This window comes from Rhinolophus sinicus, linkage group LG05 (assembly GCF_036562045.2).
Source record: "Rhinolophus sinicus isolate RSC01 linkage group LG05, ASM3656204v1, whole genome shotgun sequence".
Taxonomy (NCBI): domain Eukaryota; kingdom Metazoa; phylum Chordata; class Mammalia; order Chiroptera; family Rhinolophidae; genus Rhinolophus; species Rhinolophus sinicus.
In genome coordinates, this window is record NC_133755.1 from 5,167,054 (window position 1) to 5,186,308 (window position 19,255).

Here is a 19,255-nt window from a genome sequence, read left to right on the forward strand (position 1 = left end):
GGCACAGAACAGGAGGCTGAGAGAGGGGCCAGCCCCAGACCCTGACGGCATAGGAGACGGGCAGGCAGGAGGCCGGGGCTTCCCCACCCCAAGCAGCTAGCGCTTTATCTTCATCTCAGCTGTAAAATGGAGGTGATAATGCTGTACTTGGCCTTGTATTTAGCATACAGCGGATTGCTTTTACACAGCTTAGCTTATTTAATCCCTGTAACAATCCCAGAAGGTGAATTGGTGTTATTCCCACTGTATAGATTGGATAACTGAGGCTCTGGGTGGTGTAGCACTACTTTCTCTCGGGAGGGCTCTGGGTCCTCACCAGCTTTTGGACGTGTGCCTCCAGGTGTAGAAGGGTCCACCTGCAGCTCTGTACGATGCAATCCTGACTCAACGAGCTTGTACTCAGTGACCAACATGAGCAGCTGCCCAGTGGATCAAGAGCAGCCCCTGCTTATCTGGATTTTCTGCAAATCTGACAGCAGGCAGGGCCGGGACTGTATGACGGCCCACCAGCCCATGGCTTTGCCACGGCACTGCAGAGGTCCCTGCAGCATGGGAGCCATCGCTGGCCACCAGACTGGCCCCAGGCAGTGAGGGTGTTCCACTTCCTGCTAGCGCATGCAGTTCTGTCAGCTGTACAACACTGCCGGTATTGTACCACTTTGTCTTGCTGGGTCCTTAGCCAGCAAGGGACAGCGTGGGGAGTCCAATCTAGGTCTTACAGCTCCAAACTGGTGCTCTTTCTACTGTGGTATGTAAACCTCCTGGGGAAAGAAAGACTGACCAGAAGGAAAGGCCTCTTGGAAAAGTGCAGCATAAAGAAAAATGCAAACTGGGCCCTACTGCTGCACTGGCCACAAGGCAGCCGATGGCCTCGGTTCCTCATCTTAAAACAAGGAAAGGTCAGCATCAAGGAAAGGAATAGAGGGACTGGTATTTTGTAAATTAAAAACCCAGCCCCGGGTACCATTTCCGTGTCATTATGATGTATGCTAACTTACTAATGACCGGGCAATCAACGCTTTACGTCCATGGGCATTACTTTAGTTTCAGCTTTTACTTTATGGAGCTAGAATTGTTGATCCTATTTCCTGGCAAAGATCAGAGAGAGAGAAAATCTCTTATTTGTGCCAAAATTAGCTTTCACCAGGCCTGATTTTCCAGGCCAGTGCCGGTGGTGAGGCCGTACGGCTGACCGAACGCCAAGTGGCTGCTTCTGAGAAGCTGGTGCTGAGAGTGAGCTGATGATAAGAAAATTCTCCTTTTTTGGTATTTTGTATACCGTTCTTAGTCCTATTTTTGGTCACATCTGTCTCCTATCTCTTATTTTGCCTTGCTTTCCCCAGGCATTTAAAAAACCTTTCGGTTCTGTATGGCTAAGATTCTCAATTCTACCTCTTGCTCAGAAAGAATAATAATTACCACCTCTCTGCTTTGTGGCCTTGAAAGAATGTTCATAAAGCAGTTGGAACGTCTCCAAAGAAAGGCCAAATCAATATGAAGTGGGATTTTGTTACTAAGGGGTGAGATTCTCACCTGCGGGAAGTCTGTCAGTTTTCTCTGCAGCGATGCAGGAGCAAGCGGGGAAACAAGGCAACTCCAGAAATGTTCCATGTGTGAAATTAAACAGGTTACAGAGCCAGCCCAGTTTCTTAGGTTCTTTTCCTCCTACCACACGGATATGCGAATCCTGGAAAAGATTTTTCCAAGGGCCACTGCAGTGCTGAGAAGTGGTTTTTTAGTGAGTGATGGCAGTAAAGGACACATTTCTGGAAGGTCAGTTACAGATACTTAGTCCCGTCTCTGGTTGCAGACGACTGGTAGTAAAATGTGTCCACAGAGTCTGTGCTGTGGGCCAGTGGGTGCTGGGGCCAGAGATGGGTGCCCAGTGTGAGATCCTGGAGCGGCCCTGGCCGGGGAATCACACTTCACTCACATTGAAAGATCCACCTCAAGATTCAGAACTTGAAAGTTCCACCAACCAACATGCATATAAGCCATGCGTGTTTTTTTTAAAACACAAGTGATCGGAGTTAGAAGACACTGTAGCCACAGAGTGAAGAGCTAGTGAGGTTCTCTTGGGTGGTGAGTGGTAACCAGTGGCTGTGTCCCTATGCTGTGCGCAGTGCCTGGCGTGGGCGTTCCTGCCCTGCTGCATTGCTCGTGGTACTTGGGTCAGGTGTGAGCTCATCCCCCGTAGTGATAAAGCGTCTCTCAGTGCTTAATACGCAGGTCTTGCTACCAGAGGTCCTCACCCTTGGCACTTACATAAATGTCCTCTAACTTCCTTTATTGAAAATGTCTCACATTTTTTAATGTCTTACATTTCTTTTTTTATTAAACTAAGTGCTGATCATAATTTCGTCTTTGGGGAAGGAAGATGTGCCATGGTTTTGGGCATAGATTAATGAACTGTGCTGAAATCCAGAGAAGCCCCCAGTGGCTTTTGCATGGTTTATAGGAATATCTGCCCCTAGACTGGGGCCCGACTATCGCTTTCCTCTTCCGACATCTGCTTTTTACACGCTGACACTCTTTTTCCCCATCGGTTGCCTTTTTTTGCTGCTGTCACTGCCTGTCTCCAGCACCGTGAGCCGGAAAACAGGATGACTTGGCTCGTTAGGCTTGTATGCGGACTAAGAGTGTGTAATGTTCTAGTGAGGGGGCTGGCGGGCTGGGCTCCTCTTGGGGAACAGAGCCTGTGGATGGGCCCCCTGACAGCTACTTTGGAGGCCTAGAAACCTCTGCCACTGATATTTTAATCTGGCCTAATGTACGGTCGGAAATTCTTTGTCTTAGATTCGCCAGACTTCAGCTCGAAGCGCCTTCCTACACTCAAACCTCTGACCAAAATGAAAGCACACCCTTCATTTGCCCAAACAACAGAAGCGATAAAGCTCGCGTCAGAGCCGTGTTCCGGTGGTAGCATGGCCACGGAATGTGCGTGACTTGTACTTTGATAGTATTTCTGGACGTTTTTGGAAAGGCAGTGCCACCTCATTGTAACCCCCATGATACACTGACTTTTAGAGGTCAGAGAAAGTGGGAAAAGCCATGCGGGGAGAGGATGGTGGGGCGAGGCCTTGGGTGGGAGGAGACTCAGCTGAGAAGAGTGACTGAGGGCCCCGGGTGCTGGGCCATGCTCCGGTGCCGTGGGGTGGGGAGTGCTTGTAAGTCCCACCTGGCCAGAGGCACACAGACACTTGTCCTGGAATGCACTGCGTGCTGTGATGGCCACTGTGCAGAGGCCGTGGAGGCCTGAGGCTGCAGCCCCAGGAGGTGGGGCAGGGGTGTCCTCAGGCCATGTGCGCACAAGCGCAATGGCAAGGTCTGTAAGCACATGTCCTGTAACAGCTTTAACACTTGTCGAATGCGTGGAGGGCCTGCTGTTACAAGATAATCATTCGAAAGCACTAATGCACTCAAAACAGGGTTTGTTTATATTTACTTCGGTTGTCTTGTATTTTCTCCAATGACGGCTATTAAAAGGACAGCCACCACAAGGTAGGGGACGTGAAACTTTAAAAAAAAAAGTCTCTTACCAAACCTGAGAGAGAGTGTGGGCAGGCCAGAGTCGAGGATGTGATTGGTGGAGGCGGGCGGCTGGGCCCCAGCAGCAGAGGTGCAGGAAGAGAAGCCGTGATGAGGGACCGCAGCCATCTATGATCAGGAAGCCATGGTGACTTTCCCTGGCTCTGCTGTGACGGCGGAAGACAGACTGCAGCAGCGCGAGGACAGCCACAGGTGAAGGAGGCGAGCCAGTGAGGCTGGGAAAGGAAAGAGAAAGTGAAAAGAGGGTTTTTAGGAGCTGAGAGACTCGGGCCTATTTCTAGGCCACAGGGGAAAGAGCTGGTGGCTAGGAGGGGTTGATGGCACAGGAGAGGGGGCTGTGCATTCTGTGTCACCACCTCCTGTGGGTGACATGCTCAGCCCAGAGTCGAGCCCCTGCCTCTCGGGGAAGTTGTCAGCAAATTTATGTAGATAAATTCAGCGCCCTAGTATTTTGTGTGCATTTCCCTTTCCTCGGGAATTTTTAGCTCTTTATTAACCATTCCTTCAAGTCTGAAACTTGGCAAACCACGTGGATGCCTGTGTAGTTCAGATTCCAGTTGACAAAGCACTTGGACACAGTTTGTTTCATTTGCACCCCCGGAGCCTTATCCTTGCACTCAGGTGGGATTACCTGGGCTCCCAGGCCCTTTCCCCTAGGCCCTCTGAACCACCATCTTCATTTCCGCAAGCCCCTCAGGGCACGAGCACGCACATTACAGTCGAAGCACTGCCCTCGAGCAGAAGTTCTCAGACTGCAGCCCCTGAACTTGTCAGAAGGAAAGCCACCGGCCCCGCTGCCTACCTGCTCTACCTGCTCAATCGCGGTTCTCACACTTGAGCCCATCAGCGGCGCTGGCCCACTGGTCAGAACAGCCCTTCTTGGGGCCATCCCGAGTTTCTGATTCCATGTGCTGAGCTCGCTGCTGGAGAACCGGCTGCTCTAGAGGACAGGAGGGCGAGGTGCCTCAGACACTTACCCTGGGGACAGTGGGGCCAGCAAATACCTTCTGCCTCGGATTCGTGGAGGTAATACCTTTGAAAAGGTGCTTTTATTTTTGGTTGATGGCTTAATGAAACATTTCCCCACACGTGGGTTTCAGAAATTGTGGATTGCATGAATTCTGGGTTCTTGTGTGCTGTCGCTGCTTTTCCCTGCTCAGGTGTTCAGCCTGGTTGTAAGGAGGCTGAAGTGTGTGGTTTCATCATCTATTCTCTAGTGGAAGAGAGGGGCTAAAAGTCATTATTGTCTCTCCACTTCAAACCTGAAATATCAAAGCATGGTGACTGCCAGAGACAGCGTCAAAGGCAGAAACCAGGTCAGCTATTTCCCCTCTTTCTTCTGGTGTGAAAGTTGGTCGTGTGTTTTGGCAGCTGGCTGGTGTTCTTGCAGTTTGTGTTAAACACTCAAGATCGGCGTGGGCTCCCCCAGCTCCTTTTTAATTAAACAAACTGTCAGAGTGGCTCTGCTGCCAAAGAAACAGGACCAACAGCCTGCGGGGCTGTGAGCAGGGTGTGCACGTGTGTGCACACGCGTGTATGTGTCCCTGGGGAAGGCGTCTCCACTCACACCCAAGATGAAAGTGACCTAGATGGTTTTCCTTTTGAAACTGTCCTCATACGCATCTGATGAGCTGCTCTGTGTCTCAGGGAAATAGGAGAGAAAATTCTGATGTCTGTGCCGCTGCCCCCCCCCCCCCCCCCCCCTGTAGGGATTCATAATCACTGCTTCTCCTGCTCCCATCTTGTCGTCAGGGGTGAGGCTGTACTCTCTCAAGCGCAGTCCCGTCTGGTGGAGTGATGGGGAGAGCTTCGGCTCCCGCATTCTCAGCTCAGCTCTGCTCCTTCTTAGTTGTGTGATTTGGGGGCAAAGTGGATGGCTTAACCCTGTCTCTGTTCCCATATCTGTATGGGGATGACAGCTGCTTCTCAGAGTGGTTGTAAGGATTAAGTGAGATTAAATTGTCCTGTGCCATTCAGTGATTTATTCAGGCCATTTTACCTAGTACCTTCAGCTTTTCCCCCCAGTTTTTTTGCCTGGATGCTCATTCTTTCAGATAAGCAGCCTGTGGAAAGAATGGAGAAAATTGTCCTATGGACCTGCCAGGCACGCGCCTGCCTCAGGCCTCCATGTTAGCAAGTTTCCCTGCAGAGATTTCCACATGCTCTGTGTGCCGCTCCCTCATACGCTGCTCAAATGTCACCTCCTAAAAAGACCGTCCTGACCACTCTGAGAGTCCTAGCCCACGAATAATCATAGCAGCTTTATTTGTAACACTTGTAGTAGGCCCAGACTGGAAACAACTCAAAAGGCTGTCAACAGGTGTCTGGAGAAGCAGATTGTAGCACAGCCAGACTGTTCAATGGGAAAGGAATGAGCTGTTGGGGCAACAACATGAATGAATCGCAAAACAGTTATGAAAGAAGCTGACGAAAAGCAGTGCATACTATATGATTCTATAGATAGAATATTCTAGAAAATGCCGATTATTCTGTGGGGACAGATGCAGATGAGTGGTTGCATGGAGAGTAGATATTGGGGAGCGAGGAGCTGGGAGATGGGGGTTGCAGATGGGGCACAAAGAAACTTTTGGGGTGATGGATATGTTCACTCTGGATTGTGGCGATGGTTTGGTGGGTGTGTAGTATGTCATAACTTACCAAATTGTACCCTTTAAATGCATGCAGTTATGTCAATTACACCTCAACAAAGCCGCTTAAACATTTTTTTTTAAGCTTTTGGTCTAAAGCATTGCTGTCCAATAGAGCTTTTTGCATTGATGCAGTTGGTCTATATCTGCTCGATCCAGTATGTAAAGCCACACTAGTAGCCACATGTGACTTTTGAGCACTTGAAATATGGCTAATGCAACTGAGAAACACAATTTTAACTTGATTTCATTTTCACCCATTTAAATTCAAAGGGCACATGTAGTTGGTGTCTGTCACATTTATTGGACGGCGCAGGTGCAAAGCCCGGCCTGCAGGCTAACATCCCTCCAGTACCGCCTCGCTCCCTCCTGGGCCTCCGGCTCCAGCTCCAGGACACAACCTGAAGCTTCTGCCATGTGCTGGCTCTTTGCTACGTGCACATCCTTGCTAATGCTGAACTCTCTGCCAAGAATGCCCGTAATTGAAGCAGGAGGTCTGGGGTCTTTGCAGCTTTCCACCCTCTGACGAGGAGGTGCTGCTGTGGCCTGTGAACAGGCAGGTTTGCCTTTATCTTTGAAGCCGTGGTTTCCTCTTTAACACTATGATTGAGCAGCATTTGCTCAAGTTAAAAAGAAAACTCCACAGATCTCAAAGTGTTGTCTTTTCTGCCTCTCAGGTCTCTCGTTAATTAGGTACGTGAAAATAAACTTACATGACACAAATACATTTTAGGTAAGATTCTTAACAATAAATTGGTCTTTTAAGGAAAAGCTGATTATTCCAGAGAGTTGGACTCAACTAAGGGTTTTGGAGGAGAGCCCTGGGAAAACCCTGTTTTCTAGATTCACTGGCCAGGAGCTAGGAAGATTGTGCCTGGAGACTTTCTGTTTTGAGTCTCTCTTCTTGTGGCTGCGCCTTGAAAACAGAAAGGTGTGTAGCAAGAATCCTGTCTAGTTCTGGCTTCAGGATGGCCCCGGGCAAGATCTTTTGGCAAAGCAGACTTACTCAGGGGAGAAGTCAAGGGGAAGGTAGCGCCCTGGTTCCCTGCGGTAGGGCTGGGACCAAGGGTGGGGCTTTGGCCTGATCAGCAACGGGTGGTGGCGGGTGACTAAAGGAGCAGGTGAGACAATGCCCCTGTGAGCTGAGGAAGTGTTGGGGGGAAGGGGGGAAGATTTTATGACAGCATGAAAGTGACAAAGCTAGAGTCAAGGAATTTTAACACCAAAAAATAAAATAATTAGGAGGAACAGCGGGGGAAAGATGGCCCTTGTGTGGCTCTGTCTCCCGCACGTCACTCCATCTCCTTTCCTGTCTATCTTTGTTTGCTAATCGGCTGTGGCATTAGCATAACAAGGATCTGCCCCACCCCCTGAGTCACTTATTTCTCCTTGTGAGATTACAGACCTTAATTAGCATTGACTCATCTTGTCAGATGGATTCAGGGAACCCAGGATAATCGAAGAGGAGGTTACTTTAAAGATTGCCTATTGGCTGTTGCTATTAGATCCATAGTTAATGGCAGCAATTAAGATTAGTCATTTGTATTCAGATGATGCATGCTGTTTAAAAAAGTCATTTAATATAATATACTTGTTAAAAGGAAGTCTGAGCATAAGAGAAAGCCCAGTGCTTGCTTGACACTAAGGAAAATATTCTGGTTGGATTACTCAGGGATAATTCTTCCCATAGATCATAAAAATTTCATTACTCATAAATTGAGGCCGGAGCGGCCTGAGTACAAGGGATGTGCAATAATCTTTTGGCCACGGTTTCCATCTTTCTTGGCCAGACTGTGAGGCTGGTTGGTTCAGCTGTAGGCCTCATGCTACCTGGTCTGCCCCAGCACACACGCCCCCAAGCACACTAGTCAGAGAAAGAGTGAGAGTGAGAGTCGGTCCTTCCTGCTGCAGGGCACACTCCTGCCGAGACACCGGCCCCTGTCCTCTGGGCAGAAGGAGCAGTCATTTCCTGGGCCACTCACCCGGAGTCAGCTCAGCCTGCTTGTGTGCCCTGGAGCTCGTACGTGCAGAGGGCAGACAGGCTAATGTCCAGGAGTGCGGAAGCCTTATTAAAAATAAATCCATCGATGGGGATTCTGTTTATATTTGTAACAGTTTCTTTAAAAAAAAACACACCAGCTTTACCGAGGTATAATTTGCATATAAAATTCACCCATTTCAAGTGTGCAAGTCAGTAATTTCTAGTAACTTGATCAAGTGATGCAGCCATCACCAAATTAGTTTTGGGACGTTTTCCCCACTCCCCTCTCCCCCCCGAAGGCCCCTCATGTCATCTTACAGTTATTCCCACCCTCAGCCCTGGTTAATCACTAATCTACTCTCTGTCTCTTTTGTAATAATTTAGCTAATTATTTTCTCATTAGAGAAGTAATAGTTTCCTATTTTAGTAATTTGAATGACTCCAAAAAGAAAAGGGGGCTGGAACGAAGGCCATAACCCTCTGATCTTGCATCCAGACTTCTCTTTTCTCTGCTCAGGTGGCTGGTGTGTCCCCATGTCTATACCTGTGTGCACTTCTCCACTGGTCCTTTTTCCCGGAACACCCTCCACCCCATCTTGCAAGACAAAACTCTCCCTGTCTTCTGAAGGTCTTCATCACATAACCCCTGATCAGCAGAGATTTCCCTGGTGTCCAGACTAAAAGTAATTTTCTCTTGGAAATTCCATGATGTTTTATTTATGGCTTTGGGGGTTTTCATGTGGCAGTTTACTTACTGAAGTCCATGCTTTATCTCCCCTGTTAAGCCATGAGTTCCCGAGGATAAGGGTCCCCTCTAATTTATCTTTGTCTCCTGACCCCTCCGTACCTCTGCTGCTTCGTCTCCTGTCACTCCCGAAGGGCCCATGCGCCTCCTGTGTACCATTCATCACAATTGTAATGACTGTTTAATGTCGTGTTCACCACTGGGCTGGGGGCCCTATCACCACTATTTAGAATGAAAGCCGGCCAAGTGTGTTTAGATATCCATAGATTTTCTCTCTTCTCGACTTTACTATTTCACTCTAGATATCAAAGCTTAGTTGAACTCTTCTTACCCTAATACCTGGCATCAGTACCTTAGTTCTCATTTGAAGTAAATAATGAAGAGTCTTAAAATGGATGTGTAAACCAAATTGTGATCGGTGGTCTTTCCCCCGCTGTAGGGAATCTTGATTTTTCTCACTCATGCATGCATACACTCATATTTACTCACACTCCTCATTAAAAACCTACTGTAATTCTTCCTAGAACAGTGATTTTTAATCTGCAAGTATCTTGTTCTTTTTTTCCGCCAACCCACTGGGAACTGAGTTGTTCTGGCACCTTTGGCTCAGCCTCCCTCCCTGAGCGGCTCTGACCCCCCCACCCCCGTGCTGTTTTCCTGTCCCCTTTCTTGCACGTACCGCCTCCAAGATGGCGCTGCATTGGCTCCTCTCCAGGTGATGTTCAGAACCCAATCTGCTTGCACCACTGGCTCCAGCCATGGCTCTGTGCGATCTTGTGGATGAATGGGGAATGTGTCAGGGCTCAGTAACTGGGACAGTCACCTTCTTCCCAAGCCCAGGTCAACCTGCCTGCCTGACCGCTCAAAGCCAAAGCTGTCTTTTCTTTCCGGAAGGAGCCATTGGTCAAATATACTGCATGCGGTATGTCTTAGACCTATTTTTAAGTTCTGGGTATGTGTGTATGCTTTGAGATGGCAAGCGTCGCTTTTGTGTATCTTTGTAGTAGCCAGTTTGTTGCTGTCTTCAAAATAGGTACTCCATAAATACATGACGAATGAGTGAAGGAATTCACACATGTGTTCACCGGATGGCGTTTGGTTCAAACAGTGTTGATGTATTTGAAGCCTCTCTAGATTGTCTCTGTATTAGGTGCTCAGAAAAATAGTTACCTGTACTAATTTATTCAACCAGTGTTATCAAGCACCTGCTCTGGGCCAAGCCGTACTCTGGGAGCTTCTCTGATGGAGAATATCAAAATGAAGGACACAAAATCCCCGTTAGGATTTATGGCGTGAGACTGATAAGATGAATGCAGGATAGGGCCTGCCAAGGGCCTTAAGACATTGTCTGAAAAGAAAAGATTGGAGGATTTGGGGAGAGAGGAAAGGATCACGTCCTGCTGGGATACTTGGGGTGTTAATGGAGAAGGTGGCATCTGAGGAAATCCTGACGGATGGGGAGGTTTCGAACCGCGGGGACATGGAGGAGACATTTCAATTGCATGAAACAAATTGAACATGAACGTAGACTCAGGGGAGCAGAGAGCAGCAGAGCTCTGTTGGCCGGATATGAAGAACGAAAAGTGGCAAATGGGGTTGGATTGTGGAGGTCTCAACTGCAGCAGTAAGTTCACCTTTATTAGGGACGCGATGACGGATACAGCAGACAGGGCTGCGCAGGAGGGCTTGGGGGCAGCTGCTGCCTGAGTCCAGACGGGCAGTGAGAATGGCAAGGAGGGAGTCTGGGGCCAAGCAGCTGGTCTGAGCCGGTGGAGCAGAGCAGAGAGGAAAGGCACTGAGCCCACGAAGGGGCCGGCGGTCAGTGAGGGCCGGAGCAAGCAGAGTGGGCGTGGGCTGGCCGGCTGGCTGGGGCACACGCCGTTGCCAGCAGGTGTCCTATGTGGGTGGAAATTTGGACCAAGACGTGGGCATAGACCTGCACCGCTCCTGCGTGTTGATTTTACAGTGGAAGCCCAGGTGGAAACCCAGGGTGTGCTCGCTGTGGATTATTCACAGCACAGCCTCTGGTTCGCCACCATTCCTTCCAGCTATCCAGGCCTCACCTTAAATTCAGTGTTGAAAAATTGAAGTGTTAAGGCCAATCCCAGCAGGTCGTAGCTGATTACACTGCTCCTTGGAGGTGTGCCAGGTACATGACAAATGCTGACTTGTTTAAGCCTAGGACAAAAGTTGCCCCAAAAAAGGTATTTCTGAAATGAGAGTCATAAACTGATCATTCATTTGGCAGGATTGGTGGTTAGTGCAGGCGTTGGTATGCCCCTTACCAATATTTTCCAAGTAAATTTCTTTCTCCATTGTGACATTTAATATGCTGAACAGTGTGTAGAAATCAGATCCCATGCTGCCCTAAAAACCGTGCCTCTATTTGGTCTTCCGATCCCAGGTAATTATACTAAAAATAAAATTTTTCTTTGCTCAATTGTAAGAACGAAGCGTGAGCTCCCCAAGTTCTTCCTCTTGTCTTTCTCCTTGTAGAGGCCTGTGATCTAGGTGCATGTCACCCGAAGTGACACATATGCCACAAGGCCCGGCTGTGCCAGCTGGCGGCTGTGTTGACTTAAAGAGTGGACCGAGCCTGGCGAGATGAGAATGTTGACCTTCAGCTTATTTTCTCACTGGGAATGGACTCCCGTGGGTTCAGAACACGGAGTCTGTGCCTGAAGGATCTTAACCGAAGCTGCGTGTCTTTCACTTTACTCACATTGCAGGCGGGGGCGGCCTTGCTTTCGGAGTGTCCTCCCAGGGTGTGTCAGGAGGGTTTGATGCTGCTTGATATTATCCATGGTGACAACCTGTTAAGCCACCAGTCTCTGGCCTTCTTGCTCCAGGCAGAACAGGGACCTTAAGTCGTCTTTCCCCTCCTTTCCCCAGAAACGCATGCACGCACACTCATTCCTTTTGTTCTCTCTCAGCAGTCCTCAGACACATTCGTAGGAGACAGAAGCCCCTTACTTTTCTTCCTTTGGTTCTCCCTGCTGGGGGCTGTGCTAGGGAGACGGGGGCCTGGCGGGGGTGGGGGGCATGGAGCATGGACTGAGCAAAACACAGCCCTGGACCTCAGCTGGAGCCACAAGTGAGAGGAAGTCATGTTTTTTTCTCTTCCAGTGTCTTTAAGGTCTGTCATTGATTGTTTTGGGAACATTTTTTCTTCATTATAATGGTTACGTCTTTACAAACTTGATGGCTTAATAGTAGAAGGTTATTATTGTGAAAAACAGATGGAGATTTGTCATTAGTTATATTCACTTGTAAGACTGGATAAGTACATCATACTTGGGCTGGTCAGGTTTGAAGTGAAGGCTGATTATCACCAAATGGTCTCTAATATCCTTGCTGTCCTAACTTTAGATGAAAAAGGAAATCGAATGAGAATATCCTTTTGTTTTTGTTTTTTAGATTCAGAATATGAACAACATCATCTCCTTCCCTCTGGACAGTTTGCTGAAGGGGGACCTGAAAGGAGTGAAAGGGGTATGATTACAGGTCCTGCTCGTTGGGGGCATTGTGGGTAGAAGCAGAGTCGCACGGCCCGTCAGGCACAGCCACGGTCAGGCATTCTCATTGGGGTGGCAGGTCTGCCCTACGGCACCACCCTTCAGCCGGTGGTGACTCCTGGCCCTTCTGGCTCCCTGCTGGTGCTGTGAACACGGTGAGGGGAGGGGGATGTGCAGGGAGAGAAACAGCTCTTTGGGAAGCGATAAATGAGTTTTGGGCTCCGTCAGTTCAGCAGGGACTCCTGTGTCTGGTTTTCCAACTGCTGTGGCCCTGATTGGCCTCTGGGACCAGGATCCCTGCAAAGATGTAGTTTCCTGATGAGAAAATCTGCACCAGTGAGGCTCGAGCTGACTTTGTTTTCCTGTCCTCCAGAGGGTGTTTGTGGTGGATGCGCTGCCACGTGTAAACGCTTGAGCCGTGTGTCTCACGAGGGTGTGACGAGCAGTCAGGGCTCCGGGGTGTGGGCACCAGATGCTGAGCACTGCGTTGCTTTTGCACGTCACTGTCGCAGACAGATGTGCCCGAGTTCTTAGGAGGTTGAGTTCTTGCTTGTATCTGCACATGAGTTCCAGGTCACATCTGGGCACATCTGGAAGCCCAGCGTGGCCCATCTCAGGGACCTCTGCAAGGGCCTCTTGGATCTGCTTCGCAGAGTGTGCCAGGAGAGCCATTAGGACAATGAGGAACCTTACCCATCGTCCTCTTGGGATCTGGAGAACACGTCGGCCAAGTTAGCCAGAAAAATGGGAGGCTAGGGCACGCGAGGCAGAGGGAAGCGTGACTCAGAGCCGAGGCTTTTAATGAGAGGGAAGCATGACTCAGCGCTGAGGCTTTTAGTGCAGCTCGAAGCCGTGAGTTGGTGGTGGGAGAGGTCTCACAGGATGGGAAGGACGGCTTGTGGAGGACCTTAGATGCCAGGCTGTGGAGCTGTGGCCTTGTCATGGAGCCAATTCAGAAATCCCGCCTCCTGAGAAAGGGTTCTCTCTTCCAGAAGACCCCCGTTTAAAGGGAGCGTTACTGGGTGGGAGCTAATGATAGACTTCCAGTAGCTTAGTACTTTTTGAGCCTGGCTTTATCTGAGAGTGTGAAGCCGTAAGTCCCAGGCAGAAGAGTGGAATCGGGAGACGTCAGAAGGTGAATGGCTTCCATGTTCTTACTGTTGGGGCCCAAATCGGGGTTACATGTGATGGGGAGACCCCTGTACTAGTAAGAAAAGTCAGAGCCCCTTTCTTTGAGAGAGAGATGCTGAAATACTTGCAGATTAAATGTTATGTCTTTCTGGCTTTAATTTCAGAGAAATCCTAAGCAGAGGGTAGGGTATAGGTGAAGCAAGATGTGCTGAGGGGTCATACTTGTTACATTTCAGTGATGGGTATATTATATGATTCTCTCTCACTCTTCTGTGTGCATTTGGTGTATGTCTGCTATAATAAAACTTTTTTTAAAAGAAAAAAAAAAAAGCCACCATTAGTCTAATTAAAAGCCTGTGCTCTAAGCTTTTTATTATTCATGGGCTCACAGACATCACTTATTACAGAAATTAATGCTCCCTTCAGGACTAGTCTAGGGATAAGTAAGTTTATCTTACCTGGAAGTTAATGATTAGTTTTGTTTAATTTATGCCTCTTTGTTTACAGGATCTGAAAAAGCCTTTTGATAAAGCTTGGAAGGACTATGAAACCAAAATGTAAGTGTTTGCATTTAAAAAAATAAACATAGGTAATTTGAGATTTCAATTTTAAAGCGAGCTTTTATTGCTAGAGATGTTGTCTAAATAAACCTTAAGCCCGGAAAAAATTCACCTAAAACTGTCTTGCTGTGGTTTGTTATGATGCCAGATGCTTTCATACCTGGTGTCTAAATTCGATGGTGTTAACCTCGCTAAGCGGGTTTTTCTTTGTCCCTTTTATTATTTCAAAACGGTTACAGAATGTCATTTTCAGGGAAGTTAATTGAAGGAAGTTAAGGCCCGTTTCCCTCGAGAGATGTTTCTTTCCTTTTTCCTCTGAACACTTTCCATGTGTTACCTCCGCTGGTGACGGCAGCACATCTTCCCGGTGATTTGTGAAGGCCGTCTGCTCTGAGCTTTGTCCGCATTTCTCTGCAACACCAGGGCCCTTGGCTTTAGGAAGGGAAAGAAAAGAGAGATTGTTGGAACACCCTCCCCTTCAGCCTCGTTTCATTGCTTCACCTGCCAAACGCACACCCGGTCAGTTGGTTTTTGGACGCGCACCAGTTTCCCCCAGGGACAAATCTCCTGCTGCTGGTTGACTTCAGGCAGTTACAACATTTCTGATCACAGTTTCTCCTTCCTAGAATGGCGACGATTGAGCTGGCTAGGTTTGGGTGAGAGATTGTGGGAACAATGGTTTCAATTACTTCAAATACTTGAGGAATAGAAAATATTTTCAAATGCCACATGTTTGCTTGTAATTGCTGTGCGTTGGGTAATAGTGTGGCGTTTTCTGAGTGGAAATAGAAACTTTAATATGAAACCATCTGGTAAAGTAGGAACTGTTAAGAAGAAAGCCATTCCAGATGTAGCTCTAAGTGTTAGTAAAAGGTTTTACCAGCCTTGGGTATCTGTTCAGTGGTGAAGGATTGCAAAGCTGAGACCAAGGAATACCAAACCTCTAATTGTTGTTCCATGCACAGACAGCTGTGATTTCCACACCCTAAGTTGTGTGGACCCCCAGATTCTGGTTTCACTAGTTGCATACATTTCTATGGAAGCCCAGATAGGGAGTTAACTAGCTTACCTCGAGGACTCCCAACTTGCTGTCCATGGCCCTTTAGCATCCTTCCTCTGCACCCCACGTCAGTCTGGTAAGTAGGGAAAGGATCACCATTCCCACTTTTCAGACGGGAAACCAGTGGCTTGCTGCTGGGAAGCAAGCCACAGCCAGGAGGTGGATTTGCTGACTTTCATTTATTTGCTGCTCTCGCTCCCACCCTCAGGTGCCCCCAGGGGACCTGCTCCCATGCGTTACTGAGCCGAGGGCAGGAAGGGGTTCCTGAGGAGGGTTCCTGAGAGTCTCCTGGTTCTGAAAGGGGAATGAGATCAAATCCTGTAAAATCAAGACACAGATACAGTGGGGACAGAATTTCTCACAAAATCCCAGAATGTGAGATTGAGGGAGCAACAGCCTTTAAAACTTGAAGTAACTCTTTACCCATTTACATGTGAGACTGATTTTTCCCAAGAGGCTTTGTGATACGTAACACACAGGTTTAAGACGTCTTCGAAATTCCTGGCACTAGTTCCATACCTGATTATTACAAGAGTGACAACCTCTGGGCTGTGTCTTGATCCCATTGAGGTGGTCTCTGGGGAGCCTTGGGGGCTGTGACTGTAGTCCCAGGACCTAAGGGGCCTCCATGCTTGGTGTGTGAGTCCATTTAAATAACATCCCCACCAAATGGGCATCTTTTTATTTACATTCTTATTTAATTGCTGAGTACCTACTGTGTGCCCAGTGCTGTGCTTCAGCATAAAAAACAAGAGTTAGAAAGTAAATTTCTTGCCTCTTCTTAACTATCCCCTCCCCACATGGTGGGGGGACACTTGAACCCAAACATTTCATGTTGAACAACTTTCTAAGAAATGCCGTCTCCTGGTGTCTTCTGTGAGGCTATACAGAAAATATCTACTCCCTTCTCTTTGCAGCAACATTTATATTTTTGAATGCTTTCTGTGGTTTTTATTTAGTCTCCTTTTCTCCAGAATAAGAGTTCAGTTACTATTTCAAGCCCGTCTTAACTGACATGATTTCATGGATGCTTCTGGTCACTGTTCTTTGGACATGCTCCAATTGGTCAGTTTATAGCCTGAACTGCACACTTGACATTGATGTAACATTGCTCAAACATGAGATAAACGTGGAGGAGGGAATGATGCTTACAACTGAAAAGGTAGTTAATTTTCCACACTGGTGAGCGCTGTCCTAGGTGTGACTTCACTGAGCGAGGAGCAGAGGAGGTGAGAGGAACAGGGAGAAAGCCCGGGGTGGGGAGTCGGCGCTGCCCTCCCCGTGCCCTTCGGGTTGCTCAGCAGGCGCTCCGACAGGATGGTATCGCGGGGAGGAACCCAGGCAGGGCCAGGCTTTACCTCCTCTGACCATGTCGGTATGAAGTAGGTACGTAGGAAGCATTTGTTGAGTAAATACTCAGCAAAAAACGCCAAGTTTGGCATTTTTCATGACCAAATGTACTTTCCTTTCCAGTAAGTTATGGGGCTGTCGTGTGTCTCTAAAAGGCTCGGTGAGCATTTGTGTCGCAGGCTGGGTGGCAGGACCACTGCAAGGCCATCCAGCCTGGAGCACCGTGCTGAGGCGTCTGATCTGCCCTTGCTTTCTTCACCTCTAGAACCAAAATAGAAAAGGAGAAGAAGGAGCATGCCAAGCTGCACGGCATGATCCGCACTGAGATAAGTGGGGCTGAGATCGCCGAGGAGATGGAGAAAGAACGGCGATTCTTCCAGCTGCAGATGTGCGAGGTGAGGTGGCGGCGCGGGTGGTGCGGCGGCCTTGGCCTTCCCTGCCCGGCAACTCCCTCCCGCGGGAGCAGCCCGTTGTCCTGGCCTGGGGTCTCCCAGTGAGCGGCCGCAGAGAGCACCAGATGCCGTTGTCTGATTTCTGTTACTAGGGGAGCCTCGGTCTGCTGGAGGGTGGGATTGATGCGCCTAACACCAACCTTTTATGGAAGGTAGGGGAAAACCTAGATTTAAAGAATATCCTTCTGGCTTCACGCACATACTCGCTCAAACTCGCCTCCTCTCCCTGGAACTTAACTAAGAAACCCCTCCCTATGTATTTTTTAATGAGGTGTTTTGGTTTCCTATTGTGCTGATGGCATTAGTGATGGGAGAGGCAGTGAGAAGTCATCTGGGAAAAAATGCAGCTTGTCGTCTGTCCCCTGTTGTCCTCTGTGAGTGAGAGCGTATGACAGGAAGCCAAGCCACCTGCCTCTGGAAGCGCTTCCACCTGCTCAGTGGGAGGACACTCATCAAGGCGAGAGGCCGGGCGGGGGTGCACAGGGGAGCCAGCTCCACTCTGCCCCCTCTGACCTGCAGCCTGAACCCCTGCCTTCCGGAGGGGGAAATGGCAGCGCGCGTGCACGTGTGGTATTGGTGATACGTCTTGAAACTAGGTCCAGCCAGCTCTTGATTCCCTGTAGATAGTCCACAGCAAAGCTAATCCACAAGGGACTTTTAAATTTTGGAATGTCTGTTTGTTAATTACAGCAGGAGCTTAGCCTTTTTAAATGTATATCTTAGGGTTATATTTAAGTGAGTTTTTATTCCCAGAGCGAACTCTTGGATGATCAGCCAAGGAGACTCAGTCCCAGGACGCGGTATAATATTCATCTGATGTTAGTGTAGCCACGCCAGCTCTCTTTTGGTTTTTGTTTGCATGGAGTTTCTTTTTCATGCCTTTCACTTTCCCTTGTGTCTGAATCTAAAGTGTGTTTCCTGTAGACATTGTTTAGTTGAATCACATTTTTTTATCCAGTCTTTGCCTTTTGATGGGATTGTTTAATCTTTCACATTCGATGTCACTATTGATGTGGTTGGATTTATATCTGCAGTTTTACTTTCTTTTTTTTTTTTAATGTTTCGTGTCTTTTTTGTTCTCTCTTCCCCCTTTACTGCTTTGTTTTTCATTATGTGAATGCTATTGAGAAAGTCAGCTAAGCTCCAAGTGTTGTTGTGGATAGGAGAGTACATGTTTTTATACCCACGTTGTTGTATAAACAGACATCATTTATGATAATACCTGCCTGGCCTATTTCACATCAAGCTGGAGAAATCAGCCCAGGCAGTATGAGGCAGGGACTAGGAAACTGCTGTGTGTTACACAAACACAAGGGGATGGTTTTATTTAATCAGGGTACATTTAGTAGTAGTGTTTTACAAAGAGTGGATTTGGAAAGGGTCTGTGTATGTGTTCACATTGTGCTCTCTTTTGGCTAGTCAGGAGGAAATCTGTTTACCTAAACTCTGCAAGGGTGCTTGTTATAAATGTTGAGTGAATTGTGAACTAATGAGCATGTTATTCTGGGATCCTTGAAGTGGGCGGTGCCAGTTCCAACTTTGGGCTCTGTCATTGCCTCCTGTGGTGTGCCCTCAGCAGAAGGTACTTTTCCTCCCTGAGGTCTAGGTGAATGGATCACGTGGGCTGGTTAAATCGTTTATTTGATTGGAAATACACTGTCTGGCTGAGCCAGTCCCAGGTGGTTGTCAGGCTGCAGTCTGTGCCGAATGTAACAGGGTCCCCACCTTTGCAGAGTTGGCAGTTAGTGGGACCAGGCGTTATGTGCGTGTACAAAAGAGGGTGCCTGACTGGCAGCAAATTCGGAGCTTACAGAGGAGGACACATCTGATGGAGGTTATGGGCACCGACCAGACATGGGCTGGAAAGGGCTTTATATGGGGAAGAAAGAGCGTGTGAAAACTGTTCGCTGAGAACCCGACATCTGAAAATGAGTAGATGGTTGCAGTTAAAATCATTTTCAAGTTGTTCACCCCTTTCCTCAGAATGAACTTTTCAAGCTTTGTAAATGCTAGGTGTTGTTCAGGTGTGACACATTTTTAGTTGCCCAGCATCTAATCTAGAAGAATGGCTTCAGGCTTCATTTTAAAGCCGTGGAGCTTTTTCTTCAGAATGAACACATTTTATAAAGAAATTCAGCATGCCAAATAGACCTTCTGTGAATGGAGAAGGTATGAGAGATCCATCTCGCTTTCTTATTATTATAAAAATACGTACTTTAAAAAATTGGTTAATATAAATATACATGGAATTAAAAATAGTCCAA

General features: G+C 48.0%; 1 protein-coding gene across 4 annotated transcripts in view; it reads left to right on the forward strand.

The window, feature by feature from the left end:
- The window catches only part of ASAP2 (ArfGAP with SH3 domain, ankyrin repeat and PH domain 2), a 147,645-nt gene that overhangs the window by 68,962 nt on the left and 59,428 nt on the right, over positions 1-19,255 (forward strand). For all 4 annotated transcript variants that reach the window (XM_074331669.1, XM_074331667.1, XM_074331668.1 and 1 more), the window contains exons 4-6: positions 12,341-12,415; positions 14,077-14,126; positions 16,805-16,934. In XM_074331669.1, the coding sequence (XP_074187770.1) occupies positions 12,341-12,415; positions 14,077-14,126; positions 16,805-16,934 (255 nt within the window). The remainder of the gene's footprint in view (positions 1-12,340; positions 12,416-14,076; positions 14,127-16,804; positions 16,935-19,255) is intronic.